General features: G+C 37.9%; 1 protein-coding gene across 1 annotated transcript in view; it reads left to right on the top strand.

Moving 5' to 3' along the window:
* The window catches only part of cacna1bb (calcium channel, voltage-dependent, N type, alpha 1B subunit, b), a 220,402-nt gene that overhangs the window by 184,268 nt on the left and 10,485 nt on the right, over positions 1-25,649 (top strand). The window contains exons 36-48 of the mRNA XM_085279031.1: positions 1,752-1,868; positions 2,605-2,670; positions 5,848-5,939; positions 6,063-6,213; positions 6,799-6,926; positions 9,898-9,994; positions 17,282-17,387; positions 17,512-17,619; positions 18,135-18,244; positions 19,895-20,058; positions 20,529-20,658; positions 20,745-20,855; positions 24,012-24,050. Of these exons, the coding sequence (XP_085135157.1) occupies positions 1,752-1,868; positions 2,605-2,670; positions 5,848-5,939; positions 6,063-6,213; positions 6,799-6,926; positions 9,898-9,994; positions 17,282-17,387; positions 17,512-17,619; positions 18,135-18,244; positions 19,895-20,058; positions 20,529-20,658; positions 20,745-20,855; positions 24,012-24,050 (1,419 nt within the window). The remainder of the gene's footprint in view (positions 1-1,751; positions 1,869-2,604; positions 2,671-5,847; positions 5,940-6,062; positions 6,214-6,798; positions 6,927-9,897; positions 9,995-17,281; positions 17,388-17,511; positions 17,620-18,134; positions 18,245-19,894; positions 20,059-20,528; positions 20,659-20,744; positions 20,856-24,011; positions 24,051-25,649) is intronic.

The following is a 25,649-nucleotide window of genomic DNA, read 5'->3' on the forward strand; positions in this document are numbered from 1 at the left end:
ACTCTTAGTCTCAGTCCTCGAATCAGCCAAACAAGTCCATAGAAAAAAATATGACATCATAAAAATCTATACATGAAGCAAGGGAAGCCACACGACTTGAACATTAAACTTTACAGTCTTGAACATTTAGTTTCATATTTTTAATCACAGCAGATGCAAAGTATTTGTGCAGCTTGAGGACTGAGGCAGGATACTTTAGCTTTCTGTGTTGCAAAGTCAGCTTTTGTGTGACTTTCTCTTCCTGTGATCATTAGTCTTCTTCTCTGTTTCTCTCGCTGCTTTTTTCCCCCCACTGTTTTTCATCTTCTGCTGTGTCTTTCCTGGCGCCTGTGCCCTCACTCTGCCCCTTCTGTCACATCTGACACCTCTAGACGGTAAGTGGCTTTCCTTGTTGGCCACTGATTTTGTCAGTTCCCCCGTCACCGTGTGCTGTTCTCTTCCACGGCTTTAGTTTAAAGTGTCTAACTACACCTTGAATGTGAGATGATATAAATTAAGACCTTTTAAACCAATGTAGCATGAAATGTGTGCTTTAACAGTAATCAGACCTTCTACGGCAATTACTGTTACATAAGCCCTTAATGTGAAAATGTACAGTTCAGTCAGATCCACTACAGTGAAAAGAACGTTGTTATTTCCATCAGCAGTCATTTATATTTGGCAGCCTGGCGTTTTTCTGGCACCTTTCTGACCTTCCATGTGCATACAGCCAAAGGCTGTGAGAGCAGCAGCAAAGCTCCCTGTACAAAACAGTGGCAACAGACTTGACACTGATTCAGTGTGAAAAGGAGGTGCGAAGGTGGAGGTGGGTTGCAAAGCGGTTTTCAGATGTGCAGCTACTGTAGGCAGTAACTTAAATAGCGTACATTTGCTTTGGCTTTAACAAAATCAGTTGATGTGCTTGGATTTGGGTTGAGCTATACTTCTTGGCCTGCCTTGTGTATGCTGTGTTCAGCTAATGTCATTTCATTCAGCTGGATCAGTTCTGAGCTACGAAAGGATCAATTAGGATTAGAGCTAATATAGTTTTGTACTTTCTAATTATTTTTTTATTTTTATTTTATTTTGACAGTTTGTTTTTAATTCAGTTAAGTTTCAGTTAGTTTTAATTTCAGTTTTAGTTTATTATAATAACCTTGTTAATATTAGTTTGTCTGTATTGCTTCTAGATTATATCAGATTTATCAGTATATCATCCCACTGATCCATCCAAGTATCCATTTTTTTACTTGCTTAATCAGTTCAGGGTTGCAGGAGGACTGAAACCTATCCTAAAAGATCATAGGATGGATGTCTAAGAGAGTAGTGGTTAAAAGTCTTTGGCAACCCCTCATTTCTTTGTATTCTGCTTCCAGGGAGACAGACATTCTTGTCAGTTTTAAAAGTGGCTTTGAGCAATAGTTTTGCAACCTTTCTGGAGTTCTCTCATAGTTCTTCTTTTGACTTTGGCTACTCTGTCACGCATTTTTAGTCCTTGTAACTGATTTTCAGGTTATTGATGCTAATTGTTATTTATTTATTTACTCTTTCTGCTATTAGATCAACTTGTACATGGTTAGTTTGGAGAACATTAAAATAGAGTTTTACTGTAAATCTCAGTACGCATTTTTTCCCTCTAGCAAAAACAAAACAAAAAAACCTGAAATCGTCTACAAAAATGTACTGCAGTATGCTACCAGCTTAATAAATTGTTAATAAAAATATCCTCAAATCTGTTACATAATAACAGATCATTTGTTTGTCTTTCCCAGAAAGAAAAAATCAACCTGAGTTTCCTGAGGCTGTTCAGAGCAGCTCGTCTCATCAAGCTTCTGCGACAAGGCTACACTATTCGCATCCTGCTGTGGACATTCGTTCAGTCGTTCAAGGTAAGGAAAAAACTGAGTAACATAGAAACATTATAAACATCCGAGTTAGAGTCTGAAGCATCTCGGTAAGTGTGTAAACTTGCAGAAAGAAACTGTAAATTTGGAAAGACACACGGGCTGGCAATCTGAGCCAGATTTATTTGCTCTTGCATGAAAGTATATCTCATACAATACAACTAGTGGAATAAAGGGCTCAAAAAACAGGCCTAGGCATGCTTTTTCCTGTTCAAATTGAACAAAATAGCTCTCAGCAGACAGCAGTTTAGATTTTCACACCGTGCCAGTTTTGTTCTCTAAATCCCCTGGGACAAGTTGAGTTAAATGTGGAGCGCTGGGGCCACAGCACAGGGAATTTATAGCAGCTTTAATGTCAGTGGTGAGAGCTTTTAAGCCCAATGAAAATGGACAGTAGCTTCAGAGTGTTAAAAGGTGGCTATTTAATTACAACAGATGTTCGCCGCCTTCTTGCAGCCATATAAATAGTTGGTTGAAAAGAATCAACCCAGCAGGTCAGGTTCGTTGCTCGGGTTCTTAAATAAATACTGTAAAATGTTAGAAGGGTGCTTGTTGCTCTGTAGAGAATCCGATTTATGAGTGTGTACGTGCATACAAACACAGAGGAAGAGATCAAAGAGGCGCTGTGCCCCATGTGTGTCTGGGTGTGTATAAAATGGATATTGTTGGTGCCATGCAGTATATGAGTGTGCTCAGACTGTATTCATGTGTATGCTTTCAGGCCCTGCCATATGTCTGCCTACTCATTGCCATGCTGTTCTTTATCTACGCCATCATAGGAATGCAGGTAAGTCATCATGTGCATAAAGCACATCTGAATTTCATGATTCGATGAAATATGCCTTCTGCAACGTGAAGATTTCCCAGTAGCCTATCAGTGAATGACCTGAGTGGGTGTGACTACACATTAGCTTGTGTTTAACTGGCATTTCACCATTTCTCTTAATTTGATGTCCAGTATAGTGATTGGCATCATTTTAACCAAATGCTCTGTATAAAAGATGGATGTATAGTAGCTACCAGGAATTTACCCGTTGGTTAGTGGATTCATTTTGTTTTATGGACATTGCCATCTTGGTTTTTGAAGCCACAGTTGACTACATTTAGACCAGCGTGAATTTATCAGTCAGCAAGCCTGGTTAGCACTCATAGACTATATTGGGGAATCAGATACCATCTAATTAATGATAAGTGAAATACAAATTTAAAGCATTTCCTCCACTAAAACAGGTCCACAAACTTCCTAGACTGGCTTTTGGTGTAATTAACTGCACAGGAAGTAATTTTCAGAAATAGTTTATCTCACAGTGGGAAAATCCTTTTGTCACAGCAGTTAAAAACACACCAAACATATGATAAACACCTAAAATAAGTACATTGCAGCTTGATAAAACCAAATGTATAATTATTTTAACATGAAAAACTCCAAAAGCTCAAACCTCCAAAAAGAGAGCTCACTCGCTGAGCAGTATTTACTTTCAAGGGAAAAGTGTTGTATTTTATAGATATTAATTTTGCTTAGTTTGCTGCTTTTAAACTTGCTGTCAGAAGTTTCTAGTGCAGTAAAAAAAAAGAAAAGTACAAATTCCAGGTTTTTCTTATTTACTCTGTTGAAAGCCATTTTAATCTACCTGACATATAGTAAATCTCCTTGTTTACTAAAATTCACTGAAATGTTTAATAAAAAAAATATAAAGGGGAAAAAAATTTTTATCATAGTTTTTTTTTCTGTTGATTTATTTATTTTTAGTTATTTTAACATTATACATTAAACATTGAAATTGTTATGTATTTAAACAGTGACGCCATAGTATAGGAATGTGATTTTTATAATTTCCCTATAAAAACACTGTCAGTAAGAAACACAGTTTTAAATAGCTCTATATAGAATTATTATCGTTTTGATGTTTAGATCAGTCTATTGACTGATCTAAGCAGGGGTCAGAGGTCAAATGTTACATGATATTTTAAATCTTTACACACCGCGCTTGTAAGAACTTTGTAAGAGCTTTTTGTCCATTTTTAACCAATAAATCATCAATCAGTAAATCATTCAAGTAAGTCATTAACCCCACTCTACACTTCTACAAAGTTTGATCTGAATTCATCCAAAACTTCACACACGGTATCGTGTTTACAGACAGAATGACACATGACCACTTTTGATGCTTCAAACCACTATTAAAAACCTCGTGGATGCAGGTGATGAGATTAAAACGACTCTTAACTGAAAATAAAACAATTGAATATTTCTAAGTCAACGAAGCAGAAGAAACAATAAAAAAAACTTTCTTCCTAAATGTTCCAAAAAGTTCAAAGCAAATACCAGCTGACATTCAAATGGCTCAGTGTAACAGTGTGGCAAACAGTGCAGTGCAATGAAGTGATGTCGTGTGTGCTACAGTAAGTGTTATGACAGTGCAGGGCTGAGATAACCTGTTAGCATGAGAGAACAGATGAATCTCTGCTAGACAGATGTTTGGAACTACGCAGAGTTTTTGCTTCTTTATTTCTGCTCTAAAGTTTGACGATTTGAAATACTTGCATGTGGAAGTCAGTCACAAGGAACATCAAGGAACTGCAGTTTGTAACACTTCAGCGTGACACTTCATTTTTCAGCCACTGACGCTGCAGCTTGAATATAATTGATTAATAGTCGTTGTTGACTGCAGACTAACAGAACTTCTGTGCTGGATAAATGCTACCTTCCCAGATGTTTCCTGTGTTCTTTAAATTTAATGCATTTTGTCATGTACAGCAACCACAAGAAAAATGTGTCTGGCATTGCTATATGACTGTTTTCTACACTTTTGATACAGTCCTGGTAAAGATATTACATTATAAACTTAAGCACAGACTAAATGTGTTTTCAGAGTGGATTATTCTTTATTTTTAAGGCAGCTGATATAAAGGATTCCAATATGTTTTTCCTGAAAAAATGGATGGACAAGATGCTACCTGCATAGGTGACTGCTATCACGGGTCTCCTGGGTATAGCAGCTGGTGTTTATAGGTCAGCAGGATGGACTTGCCATGAGGCAAATAAATATTTTAAAAAGGCCTCTGGGATGTTTTATTGGACTGACACCAGGATAACCATGAGTTATGACAGCTATCTACTCTCTTTGTGTCTGCCATTCAGTTCCAGTTCAGGTCAGAAATGGTTTCCTGGAACGACATTTGCATTAAACTATGCTGACATAGCATAAACGAGTAATGCTTGAGATAAATTATAAGCCTGTATCTGCACAATGTATGCAATAAGTAGTTGCAATGCACGCAACATTACACAGTTAATGACAGATAACGTATATACACAAAGAAGGAAAATTAGCTCTAGCTTTATTGGCTTACAAAAGCAGTTTGTACAAGGCCACAATATAATTATATTTCATATTCAAATTACATCCATAAACCACTGTTTATGGCATCCATTAGTACCTATTATATTCAGTGAAGAAACTTAACAAAGACAGAAAGGTCCACACTGGGAATTGTAAGTATACTGTTTATTGGCAGATTATAATTGAATGTGAAACACATTTTCAACATTTCTACAATGTGACAACAACTGGGGCATTTAATATAAATAATGCATTATATATACGGAAAAGAGAGGGACATAGTTTTACATGTAAGTCTTACATAGCAATGTCACAGGTCTGAACACAGCAACTCAGTGTAGGGCGGGAAATGTATAATCTCCATCCAGCTGAGCCTTCTGCTGTGAAATCAGCCGAAGCCTCATGTGTATATTTGACTTTGGGTTATAATTCATAAATCTCTTACCAAGTATATTTCTTACAGCTAATATTATAACACAGGTTTTTATAAAGGACCAGAGTAAGACTGAGAAAAAATGCTTTTCAACGACCTTGGTTTGTACTACAGGGGTTTCTTATAATTTAAATTATTGGGTTAAAAACAGTTCACATAATCTATAACACCTCCTTTGTTGCTGCAGGTGTTTGGTAACATTGAGCTGAATGAGGAGAACGCCATAAACCACCACAACAACTTCCAGACCTTTTTCCAGGCCTTGACCCTTCTCTTCAGGTAACCCTGCTTCCATGCTCTAATAGTTCTGGCAGCTCAGATAATCCAATGATTTTGGGTCAAACTAACTCAAGCACTCACATTCACTTTTCACTCCTGTATCTTTACTTGTGCATCTTTCAGGAGCGCAACAGGCGAGGCGTGGCATGAGATCATGCTAGCATGCCTCAGTAACCGGCCGTGCGATAAGCTCTCGGGAACTGCAGGAGACGAGTGTGGCAGTGACTTTGCCTATTTCTACTTTGTCTCCTTCATCTTCCTCTGCTCCTTTCTGGTAAATACCTCGTCCTACTGCGTGTTTTCATCGACATACGTTTTCCAGACGTTTAATGTTCTTATTCTGAAAGTCTCAGAAGAATGCTGCAAGTAACAGCGAGTTAAAGAGAACAATAGGAATTAAATGTAAATGAGGTGCTGCTGAGGATACAAACCCCTGTAGATAACAGTCTGTTTAACTGCTTTTTATGCTCTTTTCATAAATCTAATTCAGTGACACAGACAAATACATTCATAGAACATTTTTATAAGACCTGATTATTGCCTTTAATAGCCCAGTAGTGTTGCCAATATGAGGCAATAAAGTTGGTAGCAAAGCTAATTTTGAACTCTCCAATTTATACAGAGAATGGATAAAATTAAATGCATGCATAACAAAATGTTATCTAGTAATATAAATATGTGTTTTTTAATGAATGTGTAAAGCATTCCTTTAAAGAAGAATGCATAGGCTATATAATCACCACAGTACTGTGCAGTTTAAAAAAAAAAAAGTTTAGGTAATAGCTTAAATTAATACCAATGTTCCTATTAATCAACATGTATGCAATTTATTTCACTTTACTGTGATGTCATTTACCAGATGTTGAACCTCTTTGTTGCGGTCATCATGGACAATTTTGAGTACCTTACCAGGGACGCCTCCATCCTGGGGCCTCATCACCTTGATGAATTCATACGTGTGTGGGCAGAGTATGACCCTGCTGCTTGGTAGGAGCCTTTTCTGACTTTGCTACATTTTACTCCCCAGTGTTAGGAAGTGGTAAAGGTGGTTTTCATTTGAAAGGAAGCCAAGTTAGGAAGCAGAACAGTCTCAGATTGACTTCTGTGTCCCAGCTGGATAACTCTGAGCTTGAGCCCAGAGTTTGGGCTGAAGCTGGTGACAATCCCCTCTTTTGGTTGGACTGATGCATGCAAATCCAGAGTTCCACTCGGCGTCCACTCAGCTCTCCTCGCTGATAAGCTCCAAAGCGACTCAGTCTCTCACTGTGGTGTGAAGAGAGACTATTTCTAGCTATCCAGTTGGGGAATACAGGTTCATGCCACGACCCTCGCTGCTCTTTACACCAACCAGAAGCAGTTTACCTTTAATAAAACACTATAAAAGTTTTGAGTGAGACAGTAATCTGTCTCAGATTATGAAAGGCTCCTTAAGTTTTAACGAAAGCTTCACAGGAGCCTTGTCAGTGAGTCGGGACTCCAGGAGAGATGAGAAATATGAAATCATCATCACCTGACAGACATTACGGGGGAGGAAATATTATTTATTCCTTTGAATATAAATGAGCTGCTCTCAGAAGTGCCTACAGTAACATTCAGCTTATTCTCCACTGCTACAACTTCTCTTTATGTCAGTACATTTAAGGCTTATTGTTTTCAGCTTTTATCAAAATTGGTGAGATCCACCTCTCGCCACCGGTTACGGTATTCTGTATCCCTCCACAGTGAAACCAAGTTGGAAGTCCAGAGTCCAGCTTGTGGGGGAAATTTAAAATCAGGCTTTTGATTTTTATTGAAAAACTATGATCATCTTTAATGAAACATGTCACTATCAAAACACAATTCAACTACTTTTTGAACAAAAACAAAAATCTATACTCACTGAATTCCTGAAATTAAAACTGAACATCAGAATCGGGAGAAGTGATACAGTGGGATGCAAAAGTTTGGGCAACCTTGTTAATAGTCATTATTTTCCTGTATAAATCGTTGGTTGTTACAATAAAAAATGTCAGTTAAATATATCATACAGGAGACACACACAGTGATTTTTAAGAAGTGAAATTAAGTTTATTGGCTTTACAGAAAGTGTGCAATACTTGGTTAAACAAAATCAGGCAGGTGCATAAATTTGGGCACCACAAAAAAAGAAATGAAATCAATATTTAGTAGATCTGCCTTTTGCAGAAATTACAGCCTCTAAACGCTTCCTGTAGGTTCCAATGAGAGTCTGGATTGTGGTTGAAGGTATTTTGGACCATTCCTCTTTACAAAACATCTCTAGTTCATTCAGGTTTGGTGGCTTCTGAGCATGGACAGCTCTCTTTAACTCACACCACAGATTTTCAATAATATTCAGGTCTGGGGACTGAGATTCCAGAACATTGTACTTGTTCCTCTGCATGAATGCCTTAGTGGATTTTGAGCAGTGTTTCGGGTCGTTGTCTTGTTGAAAGATCCAGCCCCCGCGCAGCTTCAGCTTTGTCACTGATTCCTGGACATTGGTCTCCAGAATCTGCTGATACTGAGTGGAATCCATGTGTCCCTCAACTTTGACAAGATTCCCAGTCCCTGCACTGGCCACACAGCCCCACAGCATCATGGAACCACCACCATATTTTACTGTAGGTAGCAGGTGTTTTTCTTGGAATGCTGTGTTCGTTTTCCTCCATGCATAACGCCCCTTGGTATGCCCAAATAACTCAATTTTAGTTTCATCAGTCCACAGCACCTTATTCCAGAATGAAGCTGGCTTGTCCAAATCTCTGAGACAGCTTTCTTTCCTTCCCCTAAACCATGATGGTGAACAATCTTTGTCTTCAGGTCATTTGAGAGTTGTTTTGAGACCCCATGTTGCTACTCTTCAGAAAAAATTAAAAGAGGAGAGAAACTTACAATTGACCCCCTTAAATAATCTTTCTCATTATTGGATTGACCTGTGTATGTAGGTCAGGGGTCACTGAGCTTACCAAGCCGATTTGAGTTCCAATAATTAGTTCTAAAGGTTTTGGAATCAATAAAATGACAACAGTGCCCAAATTTATGCACCTGCCTGATTTTGTTTAACCAATTATTGCACACTTTCTGTAAATCCAATAAACTTCATTTCACCTCTTAAATATCACTGTGTGTGTCTCCTATATGATATATTTAACTGATATTTTTGTATTGTAACAACCAACGATTTATACAGGAAAATAATGACTATTAACAAGGTTGCCTAAACTTTTGCATCCCACTGTATAAGTCAATTTGAACATTGTTGTTGGTGCTAAAAATGCTGGTATTTCAGAAACTGCTGATCTCCTGGAATTTTCTCTCTCAACCATCTCTAGGTTTTGCAGAGAGCGGTCTGAGAAAGGGAGAACATCCAGTGAGTGGCAGTTGTCTGGGTGAAAACAGCTTGTTGACGCCAGAGCTCAGAGAGAATGGTTAGATTGGGTCAAACTGATAGAAAAGCAACAGTAACTCAGATAACCACTTGTCACAACCAGTATGAAGAATATATGTTATGCAGAAGATCTTCCCTGGTGGGAACACAGGAGAACCTTGAAGAGATGGGCTACAGCAGCAGTAGACCACACTGGATGCCACTTCTGTCAGTTATCAGTTCACACAGGCTCACCAAAATTGGACAACAGAATATCATAACTAATAAGCAGCCAATAAGTGTATATAGTTGTACTGACAAATTTGTAGCACCAGCAGCTTACAGAATTTATGCCACATTGCACATTTTTAATTCTCCCCCCCCCAAAAAATAAAAATCCACTGATGTATAAAAAAGAGAAGTGTAAAACAAACTGAACAATGAAGATCCTGTGCTGTATTTGTTTTTCTTCTAACTGCCTCTTCTTGACAGTTATTCGTTAATGTCCACTGACTGATAATAGATCAATATGAATAGATAAAATGGAATAACCTTTAACCTAACCTCTCGAATATGTCTCATCTCTTTCAGCGGGAGAATATGCTATCGGGATATGTACAAATTGTTGCATTTTATCTCGCCTCCTCTGGGCCTGGGGAAGAAGTGCCCCAGCAGGGTGGCTTATAAGGTTTGCCCTCCCCCACAGTCCTTTTGTTTTTTAAGGGACTGTGATGGTTTCAGACTGTCAGTGTCTCTTCTCATTCACTGGGGTGCCAGAGAATGACCTGAACACACATGCATACAAATGCTCATCGATCCTCCACTAACCAGCCGGCAGGTAACCATGGCGAGTGCAGGAAACAACGCAGCATGTCAGCCTCAAACGGAAGGCATCAGATGCCATGTCTAAGATATTTTCCTGCTTCTAAACACAGGAGTGAAAGAAGCGTGACAACGAGAGCATTGTGTGCTTTGTTTCCACTTTGGTTACTGCTGTTGTCTCTTAGCATGCAGAAAAAGAGTGCATGTTAAAGGAATACTCCACTGAACATCTCGTTTTTGATTCATAAGCACCAACTTAAGAGGTGAAACTGAAAAATTTTAAGTTTTAGATCAGACACATTCATAGATGTTAAGTTTCATGGCACCTAAGGAGCCCTGGACGTCATCAAAACTGTTGATTTCAAATTTAAAATCAATTTTGAAATGTTCAAGTACCCATTTACTCTTGGCTGCATAAATGACATTAAGCTCACGAAAAACTATCAGACTTTATCTAACAACTTGCTAATAAATTTGAACTGTTAACTATAATTTTAGCCAATTATTCTATCCATCTGTTCTGCTTAGGTGACAATTATTTATTTAAATTCATATATTTAACGTAATGTTTCATTCATCTCTCATTTGCAAACAATTTCCATCTCTATAGTTTCTATCCATAGTTTTAGGTAATCATGTCCAATTTTTCATTAATAACCTTATTTAGCTATTTTAACCTTATGTTTATCTTATACATGTCTCATCTAACAATTAATCTTTTTTATCTGTAAAAGATTATTTAGCTAAGATGTTTTATTTTCAGTTTACATACTTTTAGCTACCAATAGCAACTGCTGGCAATGTTTTTAGTGAAAATGTTTTTAATTACTTTTTGATCATTTTTAAAAATCTGTTTAAATAATTTATGCATTTATTTTGGTAGTCCATAACAGCTGCTTATCCATTACTCTTTGGTATCTTCATAGTTGGTGCTATTCAGTTGATTTGTGCACACATGAACACAATAGTTGTGCTCAGGCAGATCAAAACCATAGAAACACTAAAACCCTTGGATTGTCCCCTCCCAAATGCACTCTAGAGATATTCTGTTATGGTGAGAACGTGGCGCGACCTCGATCTGACTCAACTACCAGCTGTATGCTACAGGTTTGAGCTAAACGCTGTAGCTATATAACCATAAATGTATGTATCATGTGATACAGCAGAGTAGCCGGGTCAACTGAGTCAGACTGGAGTAATCCAGCTCTAGGTATGAGAACATCTTAACTCTTCCACTACACTTGTTTATTTTTTAAGACTAGTTTAGTAAATCTCTTCACGTGCGCCCTGGCTACTGCAGAAATACACCCTGTCAACTGTTTGTACCGCTGGTAATGGCCGCTTCAGATTATGATTTATAGATAATATATTACACTTACCCAGAATTGTGGAAAAGAAGAAAGGAAGTACACCAAACTATTCTTATAAATGTCTTCAGGTACTTCTGCATTTATTTAAATAATATAATATAATGTCATTGCAGCTTTTGTAAAGTAGCCTTCAAACTTTCTACATTCGCCTTTTAAAAATTTGTTACAGGCAGTAATATTTACTTGAAACAGATTGTTTTTTCAAGGAGTATTCCTTTAAAGAAAAATGTACTCAGATTTGTTAAAGCATACCTTCCACTGGGAACCTTTCATCTTTGTACAGGCAATCCTCTGGATCATCCTCCCCTCCTTCCTTCTCTGGAATCCATTCCTGAATCTGTAAATTCAACTAGGATGGCATTCCTGGTCATCATATCCTGGAAATCTTATTAACAAGGATTTCTGTGTTTCCTCTCCCTTCTCTTTTTTTTTTTTTTGGTTTGGCCACTTTCTGTTATAACTTCCCATTCTTCTTTTACCACTCCACCTCCTCACCTGGGGAAACTTCATCCTTCCTTCCATGGTCTCCTACCAACCTTTCCCTGACAAGTGGCCGCATAGCTTACCGGGATATGTACGAGATGCTTCGGGACATGTCCCCTCCACTAGGTTTGGGAAAGAAATGTCCGCCCCGAGTCGCCTATAAGGTAGAATCGCATCTTCCTCCTTCCTTATCCCTTCTTCCTGCAGCCACCGCAGGTTGCCTGTGCTCACCTGTCAAACATCTTCAGGCTTCTGTCAGTGTGTCAAAGCTGATATCTTCTGGCCTGCTGTTCTTTCTGTGTACTTGTGTGGCTCTCTTGTCCTGTTCTGTGAGGGTTTTCTGTGCATTTTGTTCGTCTGCTCTAGAGGGCCAGGCAACAGTAATAAATAGAAATAAATCAGGGAGATGAGGAAAGCATCATATTCACAAATTCTCCATTGGAAAATAGGAGGTATTGGTTATTAAAATGGCATCAGCATCAACTAAAATATGTTTTTTTTTCTGTTTGATAGTTAAACCTGTCGTTACTTTCTATGTTGACACCACATTATGTATTCTGCAACTCCACAGAGCTTTTGCTTATTGTTTTGGTTTTATGGCTGTCTTGGCACCCCTGTTTCCAGCAGCAGGTTGCTGTTTTCAGCGAACACGCTCTGCTAAATCCACTGTACACCATCTGCCAAGCACCAATTAACAGAAAAATAAAGATAGCGACTAGCTTGTGAGGAAAGAACATCTAGCCATTTGGATGAGACATTTTTCTCAAGGATTAGTGGAGACTGAACACCATTTATGAACTTAATGCATGCCATTCTGTGATTTGGTCAAGTAGCAAGTAACAGACAACCTGTAGGATAATCCAGCTGTGGGTCATCTGCATCTGGAAATGTTTGGTTTAAAAGAAAAAAGGGGTGCAAAGATCCACACAAACACTCAGTGAATAAGAGAACGGGTTGTTCCCCAGACAATTATTTTGTTACTTTGGAAATACTGTTGATGTCTGTAAGATCAAGAAAATACCTTTAAAGATATACCCCACAAGATAAATGGTAAAAAAAACAACAACCTGGTGTTTTGATTATCTGCCAGGTTTCCAAAAGGTCTTAAGGGATGACAACATCCAGATAAATCACCATTAAATTAGATTTCTTTTCCTGATGGCTTTGGTGAAATCCGGTTGACACTTTATGTTCATATAGAGAAAATTGTACCAGATTTGGTGATTTGTTAAACCATAGCCTCTTCACTCAGCACGCGAGCTTTGTGCTTTGCGCTGTAGCACAGGAACAGAGCGGGAGGGAGAGAGAAAGAGAGCCAGGGACAACAACGTCACATTAGAAAGGTATAGTAATCATCCACAACTATTTTCAGTTGCAGATGATAAAGGATTCAGAAAGTCAGTCATGCAGGCCCATATGACAGAGAATATGCATCTTCTTTTTGTTTTCATATTATAATTTATATTTAATTGTGTTGTGGTTTGCAGTGTTTTGTGTTGTTTCACTTTAAATTTGTTTAAAAGGAAAAAGCTGAAAATTTAAATAGTTAAAAGTTGAAATGTGAATAGCTGGTTTTTGTATTATATGATTTATTTATAACATTTTATGTGGAGTGAATAAATAAAAGTATATTTACGGTGGCCCCTAGAGACAAAGCACGTACGAACTCCAAAACACGTAAAAACTCAAAACACGTACAAAAGACAACAGAAGTGCTCCAGGATGCTAGGCACAGTGTTGAGCTTTTGTTACCTAGTGGCAACACAAGCCAGCAAGTACCAACGACCGGATTTGGTGTGTGGTAGTAACAGGTGAATGAATTTTTTTTTTAATTATTTGAATATATATGAGTGCCTGTGTATAAATACACAAACAATACACACATGCTTTCAATTGTGTAATTTAAGTGATCTAGTAGCTCTGCTTTGGAAGTTAAGTTAACGCTAGAAATGTGTTTTGGAGTTTGTACGTGTTTTGTCTCTAGGGGCCACTGCATATATTTATATATAAACATATATAAATAGTAAAAAAAAAAGTAATTCCTTTTGTGCATAATTTTATATTATTGTTAATAATAAATTTATTAAAGCAACAAAACAACCCGAAGAGCCAGTTTGGAGCTGAAAGAGCCGGTTCTCTAAAAAGAGCCGGAAATCCCATCACTACTGGTTTATGGAAAAAAAAATTGTAAAAAGAGAGAGAATATTTAGCAATTTTTTTCTTGAAGGATCCCATCTGGATTCATGTGCTAAAAAGGATTTATTGAGGAATCTCTCATTCCTGCAAAATGAGTCATTTTAAAACATTTTCACCATCATCTTATCACTGAACGGAATAACGGAGCCTTTCCCATGTGTCCTGTGATTAGAACACCTTTTATCCTTCTCAAGTGGGAGTCAAGTATATGTATATACCTCGACAATCCTCAGGTAGTCCCTGTGCTGGCTGCTAACCTCTTAGCATGCAGACTTAATGTGAGTGGTTCCAGTATGTGCGCAACTGTCGAAATGAATCAGATTTAAAGCAGCCCTGCCCTTGCCCCAGTTAAAAATGTCTGGGTCTGACGAGGCTGCATCTCCAAATATAACTCTTGTTTTTGTGAATCGGAAGGGAAAGACATGAACAAAGCGAGAGCAGCGGTCCACTTGAGAGCAAGGCTAGCATTTTTATCTTTCCCATTTCCATTTTTTTCTATTTCTTCACTCCCACCACTTTGCTGTTGATCACACTCTTTGTTAACCTCCCTTTGTTTCTAAAGAACGCGTTATCATCCTAGTCACAGTTGTCCCTGTTACCCGTTAGTTTACACTTTTATGTTCTGACTTTAGGCAAAGCATCACTCTCCCTTTAGACATTGTATCCTCTCTGAGGATTTCTTTTTCTGTCTATATGTGCAGCTTATGTCTTTGCACGTATGTTTTCTGCATAACAGCATCTAGCACCTTTTTGATGGTGTGTTTCTTCATCTTGTGTCTTCAGCTTTTATTCTTATTCAGTCTGTTTCTGAGAACTACAGAAGCAAGACTTCATAAGTGTCAATGTTTTCTACAGTCCAGGCACTAACTCCCCCTCCTCCTCCTCATTCTCCTCTTACTCGCCTCTAATCGCTCCATCTCTTCATCTTCTTTCTGTATATCTGTGTTGTGTCCATTTCACTTGAAGAAAGTGAAAACCATCAATTATAGCTTTCCTGTTTTTCTGCTGTCTCTGAACTTTCTCCAGTTGCAGTTCAAAGTCATACATGCAATACATGCATGCTTCCACCACCCCTATTATATATTCATCAATGCATGTGTACATGAATCATTGCATTGCTGCACTGACATGGATTTATGCTGGCTGGTTTCTTCTTTTTTACAATGGATGAAAAATTAATTCAGTGAACGTTCTTTAAAATGGTTGTTTGTTTTTTAAAATTTGATATTTAGCGCTGCCAAGCAATTGCTACTAATAGCAATTTTAAATACTTTTTAATTTGAAAGTATTGAGAGTGGACCTGAAGCTTGCATTGTAAGTGCCAATTTTGTCTAGATTTCTAAATACAATCAATTTTGAACAATATGAAACAGAGAAAAGCAGCAAATCCTCAGAATCTGCCATTAAACTATTAAAAGTAATAATCAATGTCATCATTAGTTAATTAGTTTATTATGTCAGCAAGGCTTTCCAGAACTAAGTGAAATTTAATTTCTTTTATGCTGGTGCAGTGACCTGTTCTTTCATGTTTCAAGACAAAGAAACTTATCATTAAAAAAAGGTTTGGAAGCCAGCTGATTGGAAATGGTTGACTGGTTTAAACCAACCAATATTCTCATTTTGATGGTGCTGACAAATTGAGGTTGTGGAAGCTGTATTATAAACAAATTTCCAATTTAAATAGATTCACATTGTTCTCACATAGAACAATAATAATTTATCACTGTAGTCAAATGGTGCTCTGGATTCTTTATTTAGAAAATAGAACCATTACAGGTTCGGTGTGAACAAGTAGGAGAAAAATACAGAGTGAAAGTTGGTGCAGTTTTTAATTTTACTAAAATTTGACTTGGACTTTTTTTCCTTATAGAAAAAAGTATCTATTGTAATGTAACTATAAGGTAATTTAGCCCTAAAGTGATGGAGGACAAGTGAAACCACAGAACCATAGAATGTATATAAAAGATGGATGTAGTGCCTTAAACCTGCATTCTTTCCTGTGACCACCAGGGGGAACTCCTATGAATGCAAAAGGAAGTGTGTCATCTCAAACACTGGTTTCAGTCAGGTCTGCTACTCAGTCATCCAGTTTTGAAATGGCAATACGGCAACAGCAAAATTGCTGAGTTTGAAGTTTCACAAAATAATCTCATTAACTGTTGAGTGATAATGGCTGTGTATAAGTTTTATGTACAGTCTATGGCAAAAAGCATTTGAATGTTCAGATAAAATTAATGTGCAGCTTCAGTGAAAGTTAAATACACCAAGCGAGGACCTTTTTTGTGTATTTTTTTAAACAAAATTCCCCGTCTTCTGTTCCTTGCTCAGTGTTTTTAGGACATTATAGCAGGAATAAACCCCACAGACCATAAGCACATAGAAAATATCAGCTTGATTTTTATCTTTTGCAGCATTTTCAGCACATTAACATTTTGATGGTTGGTTTTTCTGTCAAACTGATTAAAGAGCTGCGTGCCAACCAGCGACCTTTCCTTTCTCCTCCTTAAGTGACTATTTCGAGAACGAAGGACATGCTGCTGCATGTTTCCAGCAGCAGCAACAGCAGTGAAGGCTCACAGTGCTTAGCATTATAAGTTAATCATATTTTCGGTTTTTGGAGAACTGTGCCACGTAGCAGTCTCGTAGCAACGACAGCAGCCATAAACGGCTCTGTTTACTGCTGTTAGGTTGTGGCAAAAAAGGGTGAATCTTTATTTGGATGGACTAAAATAATTCAAAGTGATGACTGATTTATCTTTTTTCAAATATTTTTTTTTGCATTTTTACTTTAATTTTACAGTAAACATAGGAGTCAAAAATTATTTTATTAACCTCACCCCAAATATTTACTCTTTTACTCACTAACGATTCTCTAGTCGATGCATTTGCTGCATTTTTCTGTTCTATCTGTTGTGATGGGCATCTCTTGTCTATATGTCTATATTAAATAACATAGTCATGAATCATTATTTGCTGCCACAGCATGTAACTGTAGATCATCATACCAGTTAATGAAAACAAATCTTTGTTGTTCTGGTGTTTCTTAATCTTTTAAAATGAGATATATCCAGCATTGATAAGCAATCCTTTAATTTGTTGTGTAGCGATTGGTGAAGATGAACATGCCAATTGCAGATGACAACACAGTGCATTTCACCTCCACCCTGATGGCCTTGATTCGCACAGCCCTGGAGATCAAGCTGGCATCTGGTGAGACTAAAACTACAAAAGCCAGAATCCCTTGCAGCTGCCCTGACAGCTTTGATGTGAATGTGAATGGCGCTGAACTCTCTGGTGCAGATGCGATGTGACATGTTTGTGGGCTCATCCTCAGGCTTGCTGGCACAGCGTTTGTGCGATGCTGACCTGAAGAGGGAAATAAACCGAGTGTGGCCCAACTTGTCACAGAAGACCATGGACCTGCTGGTGACGCCGCATAAATGTGAGCTACAGCTGTGTGCGGGTTTTGATGGGATTTACTAGTTCTTGCTGGTTATATGGTTTTTATTTTTACTCACTTTACCTTTTAAGTTTTGTTTTTGCTATGGCTGTTTCCTTCTATCTTATCACTCTTGCTTGAGCTTGAAAGTTAGGCTAGATTAAAGAAAACAAACAGTTTAAAATGATAAAATAAATTCTGTTATTGAGATATACAGATTTTAGTTTTTAAAGTTAAAAAAAAGGTGTCTACTGTGGTGAGAACATTAAAGAGAAACACATCTGTTGTGAAGACATACTCGCCATAAAAAGTTAAAAATCACTGTACGGTTACCTAGTCACTAGTGGACTGTGTACTAACTACTTCATAAGATGATTAGTTTTTGTTGCCGTGTGTTTTCTTTTGGTTTGCTCGAGTAATCCTGTTGCAAACTGTTGCAGTCTCACCCCCGAGTTGCTGCTCCTCTGTCGCCATCTGCTGCTTACTTGGAGGAACTGTCTCTCACTTGTCTCTTCTAGATAACGAGCTGACTGTGGGGAAAGTCTATGCGGCTCTAATGATCTACGACTTCTATAAGCAGAATCGTGCTAAGAGACTCCAGCAGCAGAATTCTTCAGATGGACCTCAGGTACATCACGAAGCAAAATTCAGCCATGCGTTATTATCTCCAGCTCACTTCATCCAGTTAGAAAAAATCCTAAGCAAATGAGATTATTTGGTCACACCCATTGTCTGCCTTGCCCTCACTGGTTGCACCTGTTTCATGTTTGTTCCTTGTGTATTTATAGTCCCCTGTTCCCCTGGTTAGATGTCAGTCCATCTGTTTAGCAGCCTGTGTACCCTCTTCTTTATCCAACCTGTTTGCGTCCCACTGTGTGTTCATCTCCATTGTTTCTTTCCAGTTTTATTCTAAGTCATTGTGAGGTTATATTATTTTTGTGTAGTTTTTCCTGATCATCCAGCCTTAGTCACTTCCCATGCTTTTGTTTGCCAAGCTTCACTTTTGTTTGTTTGCTTCAGGCTGTTTCTGGGTTTTTTGTTCCTTCCTGTTTATTCATGTTAAAATTAAAGCTCGCCTTTCTTTGGTATCCTTGCCTCTTGAATTCCTTCCGTCTTTTGGTCCTTTTTAGACTTGTCTTCAGAGTATTTCTTGACACATTGATTTTTGATATTTGCCAAATTGAAGGATTCAAGTAAAAGGAAAGGGAAAGAAACAAAGCTGCTGCTATTTGAATTCAGAAAAGGGATTTTTTTAAAATCAGGTTGTTTGAAAGTGTCGTCTATAATGATGAGAATTATCACAGAACTCTACCACCTAGTCTTTTGGTTTTACAGATTTTGGTTTTGTTTAGTTGCATTTACGTTGCTGTGTAAAAGTCTTGAGCCGCCCCTTCTTCTTTATGTTTTTAGTTGTATGTATAGGCACTTTGTTACTAGCAATCGGTAACAAAAACACATAATTCGATCCCATTTCCCACTAAATGCCCAATATCAAACTGTTCCAAAGGAACTATTAGCAAAACACTTACACTGCACTGGAAACGGACAATTGGAGGACAACAGTGAGTGTCTACAGCCATCTGTAAAACACATTAAAGGCTCTGTCATTGCTCAGTTTCTTTGCATTTAAGCCAGTGGTGTATGGGGTGTGGTCAAATCTGATGAAATCAGAAAAGTAACATCAGATTTTGATCCATCATGCATTAACATCTGGAAAGCACTTGATTGGGAGTGGCTTCATTTTTCAGCAGGATAATGATCCCAAACACAATGCCAGTGCAGTAAAAGCATACCTGGATAGAAAAACACACAATGAAACACTATCAGTCATGAATCGGCCTCAGAGGAGCCCAGACCCCAACAGTATTGAAGCAGTGTGGGATCATCTGCCAACATCCAAATAAGAGCTTTCAGTGTCTTTCAAGAAGCCCGGAGAACTATTTCTGAAGACTAGTTGAAGAAAGTTTGTCTTAGAGAGTTCAAGCTGTGTTAAAGAATAAAGGTGGTTGTACCAAATACTGACTTTCTACCTTGATAAAACTATACAAATTCTGTTTTTGCCTTAAATATTTGCATGCCTTTTTGCACGTGTTTCAATACATGCCCTGTTAGGAAATGATGGTTGGCTGGCTCATAATCAAGATGAAAAAAATAGTCTATAGCATTAACCTTTGTACGTGTTAGATGTGTTAATAAGTAGATTTAAATATAATTATACTAGCTTTAATATTTTCTCCACTGATGTTTTGTCAACTCTATGCTATCCTTCTTTCTCCAGAGTAAATTGGGGTCCTTGTTCCGTCCTGTACTGCCATTCACTCACATACAGGAAATAGAACCACCGTTCTCCAGGCCCAAACAAGTCCTCTCACCTGAGCCTGAAAAGAAACCAGAGGCCTCGACAGCTACCAACACCAACACCTTGATTAACAAGGACACAATGTAAGTGACTTTATCTATGTCGTTCCAAATGAAGGAATGACAAGCTGGGAGTCATCAGCATTGCAAAGAATATCATTGCAAAGAATTACTCCCTCATTAGACAGCTGACTCAGATTGTTCGGGGTTCTCCACACGATGCACGTTGCACAAACAGATGCTCAGAAAAAGCCATAAACTGTTGATCTGTGAAACATTTGCAGGCAAACCAGATACAACGGCAGCCAGATTGAGTTATTTTGATTTCTTTTTCCTGTTCATATTCAACCACATCCCTGGCCATTATAACCTAGCAGGGTTTGAATTGTTTACAGTTTTATTTGAGGAAATCAAACTGAAATCAATGAGTTCATCTGAATCCAGCAGGCTCAGAATGACTGGAATTAAACTACAGACCTGAAGTAAAACCTCCTTGACACTGCACTGCTGACAGCATCCGATATTACAGTCAGAGTCTTTTTTTTCTTGCACAGACTCAACCACAGGACTGCCATAAAACATTCCCAGTCTGGAGATGTTTCTCAGGCTTCACAGAGGCCCAAAAGTCGAAGAAAGCTGCAGAGAGGCCAGTCGGAGGATGTGCAAAATTTAACAAGACCTCAAGTAAAAAAATCACAGTCATTAAAATGTTTATTATATAACATACACTCTAAGTATATGCACTTATGCCTGTGTTGTCTTTCCTTTAGGAACAGGTTGAACTGAAGCAGGTGGAGAACACTTCAGATGCAGAGGCATATCCCAGCCTGGAAGGTCACTGCAGAGCAGCCTCTCTTCCCCGACTAAATGCTGAATACTACGTAAGCTCTCTGGTGCTCATGAGGTCATGCCTCTTGTTTTACTACTCACAGGAAGAATCTTACAATACTTTTTTGTTTTCTAGATTCTTGTTTTAGTCCAGAAATTGTGCAACTTTTTTTTTTTTAGATAAAATGGACTGAAAAAGGCTGATGGGCTGCTGAAGGGTTACTGGTTAGAGAATGCAGCCGGAAGCAGTGGCTCTCTGTCAGTCCGCATCAATTCAGCCTGTTGACCTCCCCTGAGAATTTCAGATATTTTACCAAGGAGGAAATTCAGCATGGAGATGTGTAAAGAATAAAAGATACAATAAATATGCAGATAGAGGAAATTAGTTAACAGGAAGCAGCTTCACACTAACTGAGAGGAGCTATCACACCTGGCAGGGACAAAAATATTTGGAACTATAAAATACTGTGTCTAATTTTTTGGTTTCTGTACTTTGATCATAGCTCGCTCGTTACCAAATCCATTAACTAAAACGCATCCAGTGTAGAAACAACAATTACTCTACCTTTGATGCGATATAAGGTTTTGTTAATTTGTACTGATGTATAAAAGGCAATGATATTACCAAGGCAATAACCAGATGAGATACAGCACTGAGAGTTCTTAAAGCATGACAAGCTTGAAATCTCTTTTAAAGAAAAGTGATAGATAAACCTTAGATATGACGTCTCAGATATTAAAAGCTCACATAATGCACAGACATGACAGTAATGCTTTTCTTTTGTAAATGTCTGAATGGAAACAGCTAAGCACATTACCTAAGATGTTTAACTTTAAGTTTATATCTCCTGCGACCAAACACTAAAATAAAGTATTTTATAATATGCATTTCTATGAGTGTAGAGTGCTGCAGGGATGGGTCTTAAAACCCAGAAATGATTTGACATTTTGCACCAGTTACTCCAGTTCAGTTGTCGCTAAAACAGCGAGTTTTTTGTTAAATGCATGAATTGATAAGTGTATTTAATGTAAACTTCAAAGATTTTACATTAAATACACTACGCATTTCATTCTAGAACATAAAAATAGGTCTGCTACCAAACAGCTGAATGAGAAGCTATATCATAGCTAACATAGGAGGTTAGGTGGTGAAGTCATGTGACCGTAGTGCAGTCAATTTAGAGACAAATGTTAACACTTTACATAGTTATATTAAAAAAGGTCATAAACCATATGCTGCATGATTATTATATAACATTAAAATTAGGTATCTTTCAGTTTTTGTTTTTGCGATGCAGATTGAAAAAGCTGGCATAAAAATCAAACTGGCTTGTTGTCAAGGAAACCAGTTTGGTACTGACTGGTCTAGTTGAAATTTTAAAGTCCTATAATTTTCTTACATTTTTATGATATTTACTGTAATCACGCTCACCTACAAGAACGTCTGAGTTTTGCGTGACTGCACTAATTTGTTCATTTTTATGACATGCACTTTTTTAGCAACCATTATTAATTATTTCACTTTTGTGAGTTACAGTAGCTGCTCGTGGCTGCTGCATTTGGATGTCATGTTAAGATAAATTTTCTGTCCATCATTTCTGTGTTTCTGGATTTTTCCACCTGTCAGATCTTGTCAGTTTAGCCTTGCCGTTTGCCTGTCTGCGTTTGTGTGTCTGTCTCTGTCGTTCTGCTCTCTTCCACAACACGTAACATGTGCTTTCCTTATGTTTATGTTGCATTTTGATTTCTCACGCTCTCTCTATTTTAACAGACCAGGCTGGAGTTACTCTGTTTTTCATTTCTGTTAAGACGTTTTTGCAAAGGATCAAACCCAACAATGTGCAAGTTGATCGATTAATATTTAACACTTTTTCTAATACTTGTTTTTAGAGCAAAGATGAATCAAGTATGAGTAAATACTGCAAATGTCACATTTTTGATGCTCTTTTAATGTTTTTAAAGACACAAAATAATGTCAAATGTAGCTGGTGTACATACAGAGGTGCCGGTTGCAATAGGGCTTAGTGAAGTGAAATATACATGAGTTTGTGGTAAATAAAAATACTCCAAGGAGGCAACATTACAGAAGAAGCAGCTTCTCTTGGAAGTCGCAAAGCAGAACAATGTGAACACATGATAAAGAGACAATTTTGTACACTTTTCTACTTAATTGTCTTTTAAAAGCATTTGAACACATCGACTGCACCTTATTCTTATTGCAAAAAAATCATAAGACTGGCAGCAGATTGAGCAGAACATGTTATAAGACATTCTCATCACCCCTAAGCCTGGTTTTGAGCACCTCCCCCCTGTTAGATCCTCTCCTCCCATCTGAACACCATACGCTACTGTGAGCCACCACACATATGGGCAAAGTTAATTTCAAATTCAGGACATGATTCACACCAGCTGCAGTGCCCATCACCATGCTTATGCTCAGACCAAAGTATTCAGTGAGTTCCTACTACATCCATCTTTGAACTCAGCCTTCATTTCAGTCAGGAGTCCGGATCGCTTTGATCAAAAAGAAGATTGTTATTCCATCTGCAATAATTTCGACTTGATGGCATGGCATGATATTGCAGCCAGAGGCAGAGAGAGCTGCAGTGAGGCCCCTATACAAAACAAAGTGGGTATCAATGACAACAGACGTGGCATTGATGTGAGATTTGCCATTTAAATGTGAAGAAGGAAAGAAAAAGTGTGTTGTCATTGAGATCAGCTGACATAGCTGATCTGGTCTCCATGGCTTGTATAAAACTAATGCTATGCCTGATATCAGCTACACACCTGTAAAGTTTGTGGCTTTATACAAATGACACATATCTGCCATTTGTTGTTTTTCCAGACAAAATCTAACCTTTTACTTTTTCAGTATTAAAAGTTTGAAAGACTTTCTATCACGTGACTGTTTCCTCCTGTCTACATACAGACAGCCGTTAAGTATTAAAATGACTAAAAACCACATTTTGTGGTAGTTTCCATACAGTCGATGTCTCTGTCTGGTAATGATGACACATGTGTGCGTTGACAAGCAGGATGAACACATTGTTGGTTTTGGTCTTTTCATTGACAGAAATATAAGGCAGAATCTCAACTGACTCATCCTTCTTCAGATTCTGCTCTCCTTTTCTGTCTTCCCTTTCTCCTGATTTCGATGCTCACTGCTAATGTTTTGCCCACCTCCTCTTGTGTGTGCTGTCTGATAGCGGAGCCACCCTCGCCACGCCCCTGGGACCCACCTGGCAGTATGTACCACCTGTTGTGCCACACCTCTCTTTCTTCTCCTCTCTCCTCCTCTTGTCCACACCCTCTTCTTTTTCTTCTTTTCTCATGTCTGTTTACCTCCATGTGCTCCTCTCATCACAGGAGTTCACACCCTCCCCACCATCATTGATAAAATGACCCCCCACCTCACAGTTTAATAACTGCTCATCCCATTAGACTGTTCATAGACACAGTAGACACATTAAAACCCAGTATTAGCCGTTAAACATACCCAGAAAAAGCATTTGTATGTTTAACTGAGGTATGTCAAGCACTCTGTCCTGCTTTTCAGTATTTGTTACAGCAGTACAGTACTACACTTTGGTAAAAATGGGTGTATGTATGTAAGTGTTGTTATCTAGTGTGTAGTTTTTGCTTGTGAGTTAGTGTGATCTTTAAAAAAGAAACACAAGGTTGAGACAGTACTGCTGCTTTTCTGCTATCTAAAAGGTTTTCTTTTTAAAACCGTCTCCAACTTTATCTGTCATTTGTTGTCATGTTTGGTCTTAAAATCTTATTTTTCCAGACAAAATCGAATCTTTTATAGCCTCTTAGTTGAAGGCATGTTCTCTGTTAAAAGACAGAAAACCTTTCTATCACATCACTGTTTCTTCCAGTGGTGTGAATAGAGACAGGAAGAATTGAGAGATTATACCACTAATCTAAGAGGTAAGATTTTAAGACTGTGGACTAGATAAACTGACTTGGTAATATGATTTAGATTTTATTTTGTTGGCAGTGTTGTGATATTGTTGTGTGACTGTTGCTACAGGCTAGACTGTGAGGTAGGAACAAAAAGAACAGCACGTCCAACCTATTCCTGCCTGTGAAAGCAGCAACCAATGTACAAAAAAATAAAGAAGAAATGAAAGAAAAAAATGTTTATCCACCAACCGTGTTTATCTGTTTTTAGTGGGCTTACAGTATGATTAAAGACAATGTTTTTGATTGGCTAAAATAATTAAATAAAATCTACACAGTAACCAGCAGGTGGGGTTGTAACTCAGCTGCTGTTCCAGCTTCCTATCACACAAGTTACCTGGTAGCTGTACTGGTCAGTAAGGTAAGACTTTGTTGGAGAGAGTGTCACTGTCCTCCAGGCATTTATTCAAAGTACTTCAGGGAAAATAAAGGATGACTGTGCAAATTTAAAGCAACACACCTCTATATAATTCTGCTTTAAACACTACATATTATAGGCTGTCTGGTAAAAAATAATGGCTCACTAAGCAGCTAATGAGCCTATTTTCTCAGGCGCTGGTACGGTAGACCCAAAACAGAGCAAAAAGGAAAATTATTTTAATCAGGCAGACATAAATACTTATAATACTAATGTCTCTGTAAAGTTAATCACAACTACTGATACATCAGTACTGTGTTTCCAGCATGTTTTGGTTGAATGTAGCACAGGTAAACTATCTTTGGGTGTACATGGCCATATTTTGGCAAAATATGAGTGTCTGGATCATCTTCACATGGATGTGAGTAATTAGATTAAGATATAGCTGTTGGTTGGAATGTCTGTTTTCAATGGGGAGTAAAGCAAAGCAACAAGCAACTAAATTTTAGGCCTGATGGCT

The sequence above is a fragment of the Mchenga conophoros genome, linkage group LG7, assembly GCF_057382185.1.
Source record: "Mchenga conophoros isolate Kocher_MC1m ecotype Shallow Benthic linkage group LG7, M_conophoros_male_GT1.1, whole genome shotgun sequence".
In the NCBI taxonomy this organism is placed as follows: Eukaryota; Metazoa; Chordata; class Actinopteri; order Cichliformes; family Cichlidae; genus Mchenga; species Mchenga conophoros.